This window comes from Sardina pilchardus, chromosome 6 (genome assembly GCF_963854185.1).
Source record: "Sardina pilchardus chromosome 6, fSarPil1.1, whole genome shotgun sequence".
NCBI lineage: Eukaryota > Metazoa > Chordata > Actinopteri > Clupeiformes > Clupeidae > Sardina > Sardina pilchardus.
The window spans coordinates 27,105,628-27,110,627 of NC_084999.1; the positions used below are offsets into that span (position 1 = coordinate 27,105,628).

The 5,000-nt window shown below is 48.8% G+C and overlaps 1 protein-coding gene across 2 annotated transcripts in view; it reads right to left on the minus strand.

The window, feature by feature from the left end:
- phactr4b (phosphatase and actin regulator 4b) overlaps nt 1–5,000 on the minus strand; it is a 60,781-nt gene that overhangs the window by 38,175 nt on the left and 17,606 nt on the right. Inside the window, exon 1 of one of the 2 annotated variants that reach the window (XM_062539264.1) lies at nt 2,535–2,646. The exons of the other annotated variant lie outside the window; for it this stretch is intronic. Coding sequence (XP_062395248.1) covers nt 2,535–2,589 — 55 coding nt within the window. The 5' untranslated portion in view covers nt 2,590–2,646. Of the gene's footprint in view, nt 1–2,534; nt 2,647–5,000 lie in introns of those variants that run through there. 2 annotated transcript variants of the gene reach the window in all.

The following is a 5,000-nucleotide window of genomic DNA, read 5'->3' on the forward strand; positions in this document are numbered from 1 at the left end:
CTCACAAGCGCGTAAGCAAACAGGAACCTGTGAGTGAGTGAGGGGACAGACAGACAGACAGATGGAGAGAGAGGGAGGGAGGGAGGAAGAGAGGGAGAGAGAGAGTGAGACCAACAGAGAAAGTCAGACGATGGGGGAAAGTAAATCAATTGGATGATGAAAAAAGAGAGGGAGTATCACCGTGAGATGTACGCAAGAGTGTGTGTGTGTGTGTGTGTGTGTGTGTGTGCAAACATCTGCATACTGTACGTGGGGTGAGTTCAAATCTTTATGAGTGTGTGCCGTGCATGCGTGTGTGTGTGTGTGTGTGTGTGTGTGTGTGTGTGTGTGTGTGTGTGTGTGTGTGTGTGTGTGTGTGTGTGTATGTGTGTGTGTGTTTTATGAGAGGACGAGATGAAACCCTGCTCATGTTTCTCCAGCTCAGTGACTCAGCCCAGTCTGCGGCCTGTAGACCCCACGTTCACAGACTCCCCCTGAGAGGCCAGCAACGGGCAGACACACACACACACACACACACACACACACACACACTCATCAGGGTCCAGGGACATGGCCCTCTGATCTGGGATCAGCCATGTCCATCCTCCAAAGGGGAAAGATAACATTGTTAGTCCATAGTTAGTCCATCCATCAGCAGGAAGACTTGAAGAAGAGTCTTTTCTGCTCAACAGTTTTTCTTATGGGTGAGGGCCTTTTGACCGAAATGGCTGGATGGGAATCACTCATGGAAGAATGAAAGCTCACACATGCCAGCGCACACAACAACACACACACACACACACACACACACACACACAACAGCACACAGGCACACACAAACCAGATCAGGCAAAAAGCCTTTTTTAATAATGTCGCTGACATTCTCAAGAGCTATTACTTATGTGGGGCAAACAGTCATAACAACGACAACAACAATAACCCCTCCCTCCCCCTCCTCCCCTCCTCTCCATCTCTCTTTAACCCAAAAGAGTGACAGCCCATGATAATAACAACAAGGCATCGTTTAAAGGGACAGGCTTGGAGCTCAGCCAGCATACTGGAGTAGAGCACACACACACCAGAGACAATCCTATTCGCCCCTAATCCCCCGGGAGAGAGAGAGGGGGGGAATAAAACATTTTCAAAAACCTTCCAATATTTCCCCACAGCTCCTGCATAAACACTTGGATCTGCTTTTGTTAAGCTTTTTGTTTTCAATGTGCTAAGAAGTGAGAATGCCTTTGGTTTCTTATTCACGTTGCAGTCTTTACACACATTCTTTCAGCAACACACAGACAGACAGAGAAAGAGAGAGAGAGAGAGAGAGAGAGGGAGAGAAAGGGAGGGAGAAAGAGTGAAAGAGTAAAAGTGAGAGGAAGGCTTGCAATGACTTTGAAGTGGAAGAGGTATATAAACTACAAGGTACTTCAACTGATCCTCTTGACTTTACATTCCAACATTAGTGAGTAGTGACAGACCTCAGACAGAGACAGAGACAGAAGAGTGAGAGAGGAGAGGAGAGGATTGGAGAGGAGAGGACAAGACAGGGAGAAAGAGAAAGAAAAAAAAAAGAGAGAGAGAGAGAGAGAGAGAGAGAGAGAGAGAGATCATCACAAGATGTCCAGCGCTCCCTGAGATTAGTTCACCTAGAAATCTATACCTTCTGCACTTCATAGTCTAACACAAAGGCCTTCACCAATAAAGTATTTATATGGGCTTGCATATGGGTTTGCTTGTATGTGCGTGCGCGCGCGTGCGTGTGTGTGTGTGTGTGTGTGTGTGTGTGTGTGTGCTCTTGTGTAGAATGGATTTTATCAAGGGCTGCATCATAAAATTCCTCAGCATCCAGCCAGTCTTCACTTCACTTCAAAGCGAAAACATTCCCCTTCAGGAGGGGCCACCGCCAATCTTTCTCTCTCCTTCTCCTCCCTTCTCTCTCTCCCTCTCTTCTCATGCTCTTTCTCTTTCCTCCTCCCTCTCATCCCTTCTCTATCTCCCTCTCTTTCTCTCTCTCCCTGTCTTTCTCTCTTCTCCTCCTCCCTCTCTTTCTCTCTCTCTCATTATTCAATGTCCAAAGGAACTCAGGCCCCAGCTTCAACCACCACCCCCTTCAGCACCTTTCCATCGTACAGGGATGATTACTGATACAAACGTGCGCTGTCTGCTACACTGCTAATATCAAGCTGTCATGCTAGGACCTATTTGTCAACACTGACACTTTAGTGCTGACCACTGACAAAAGGCAAAGATATTAGTACTAGGTCTGGGCTTAAACAGGTTGGATATAGCGATTAATAAGGCTCGGGCGGGCACAGAAAAACAGTTGAAAACAGACGTCCAGCGAGTTGTCCTGGTTGACATTTGACTGCCTGTACAACATCTCTCAAAGGCTACTGAATGAAATACAGTGTTATGTATCCATGACGTTCAGTGGAATGGTCACTAGTAAGTCGAAAAATGTGTAGTCCTGCACGCATCTGAGCATGTGATCGTGTACGTGTGAGTGCTGTCTTAAGTGCAGGAGTGTGTACGTGTATAAGCAGGGGTTCACTCACCGCGGTGTGTGTTGCTGTCTTGAGGTGTGATCTCCACCGGTAAGGTCTGGCCCATGCTCCTGCCCCGTCAGGGCCCCAGCGCACGGACCGCTGCCCAGAGACCGCGTTCACCGCCCCCGGGCACAGGGCACAAAACACACACCCACACACACACAAGCCTGACCCCAGACCCACCTGCCCTCTGCTCCCAGAGTCTGGATCTAGTACTCCACACAGACTTCAGATACAGTCTGCAGTCAAACTCTTTCTTCTCTCCTCTCTCTCCCTCTCTCTCTGTTTCTCACAGTATCTGTTTTCCCAACAGTACGCCTTCTCCTCCCCTTCCTTCTCCTGCGGTGCCTCTCTCCACTCCAACCTTTCCTCCCACCCTCTCCTTCTCTCCTCCCTCTCTTATTCTCCTTCCCCTGATTCCCTCCCTCTCTCCCTCTCCCTCACTGGCTCACTAACATATGCTGACCCTCCCACCCAGTTCATATGTAAGCCAGCAGATTTGAGCTGCCACAGATGGATGCCAATCATTCCAGCGTGCAAAGGTTAAAGGAAGTGTGTGTGTGTGTGTGTGTGTGTGTGTGTGCGTGTGTGTGTGTGTGGTTTAGGAGGAGAAAGTGAATGAGAAAGTGTGTGTGTGTGTGGGGGGGAGGTAAAGAAGTAAGAGAAGAGAGTGAGAGAAAGAGAGACAGAGACAGAGAGAGAGAGAGAGAGAATGTAAGAGATTAAGAGGCAGCTCTGTGTGTGTGTGGTGTGGGGGGAGTGTGGTGGGAGGTGCAAAACTTTAATTAGGCCAGTGTGTGTGTGCCAGTTGAGTGTGTTATGTGATGAGCTTGTGTGTGAGCACAGGAGGTGGGGGGGTGAGGGGGGGATTGGGCATAGAGAAGGAGAGAGAGGAAATGACGTCATATCCCAACGCTCTCCCACCACCACACAGAAACACAAGCGCTGGAGTCACATCACTCCCATGGTGCTTGGTGCGTTCGCTGGCATGACAACCACAGCCAGTCCACTGCTACTGCTCTACGCCGGACACTGTATGGTCCACACGCCGCACGCTTGACCAGACAATCCCAAGACACTCTCTCTTACACACACCCCACAAAGCCTAAACACACACACACACACACACACACACACACACACACACACACACACACACACACACACACACACACACACACACACACATGACAACAAGCAGGACCTCTTGCGGGAGAAACAATGGAATCCTCCGTGCAACGCAACACTGCAGGTGCTGCCCCCTAGGGGTCAGAACGGGCAGCACGCCCGTGTGTTCGGACATGGCAGCCGGCCACTGGAATGCCTGGCATGTGGATCCAGCCTGCATTGATGATAAGCCTGGGGAGGTGGGCTGAGGTGAAAGAGAGAGTGTGTGTGTGTGTGTGTGTGGGGGGGGGTCTCCCCTGAATGACCACTGAGTCCCACGTGGTCTCCGATGCCGGCCTTTCATCCTGCCTCGCACTAATGCTTCAAAGAGCCAGTGTAATGGGAGTCCTTCCACTTCAGCAGGGCCCGCGGGTAGTTAGTGAGAGCAGTGGAGGAAAAGGCTGATGAGGGCTGGAGGTTAATGAACTCATTTCACTCGCACTGCTTTCACTTCCGGGTCAAAGGGCACGAACGGGTGAGAATGTGGGATACAGAGGTCCCTAATCGCATGTGGCATGTGGACTATACAGTACAAAGAAGTTAAGTGGTACGGGACGAGGAGAGGAGGGTGAGAGAACAAACTCTAAAGACAGAGGGAAGAATGAGGAGAGTTGTGGCGCAGCTAGGCAGCCATAAAAGAAAAAGGGAACCGTTTGAAAGCGTGTAAAGAGTATCGAAAGAGACAGAACACGAACAACGAAGTGCAGAGTCTTCTGACAAAGTGCACAGACAGTGTGGTTATTTTTAACACGTTCGACACTGACATCAGACAAATCACACTGGCAGGAATTAAAAATGCAAAACATTCCCCGCAGCAGGGTAGAGGAAGCTGAATTCTGCATGCATCCAACTACTCAGCTCTGTAAGAAATGCAAGTACAATCATACAAGTACAACACACACACACACACACTCTATTTAGAATACCTTCAGGCTTCCTGGGTGGAAAGACACTTTCATGTGAGAAAAATAAATCATGTTGATTTCAGGAACAAAAACAATGACCATCAACCTGATCTTCCTGTTCTCAACTTCTGTCTTTATGCGACATCCAAAAGTTGAAAAAGGCACACGCTAGCGCTAAACGTGAGACCAAAATGTTATTGAGACAAGTGAAAAACACAATATACAGTATGCTGCTCCCAAAACGAAACCTAATATTTTTAAATAACATAAAAATCTATATCTTGATTTTGTTTTTTACCACCACAGGCAAGGGTTCAGATCCAGAGTGTTCCTCTTAAGATGAGAGCCCCAGAACTCTGATGTGAGGACAGACACCCCTGGAGCAAAAACACGTCTGTGCAAA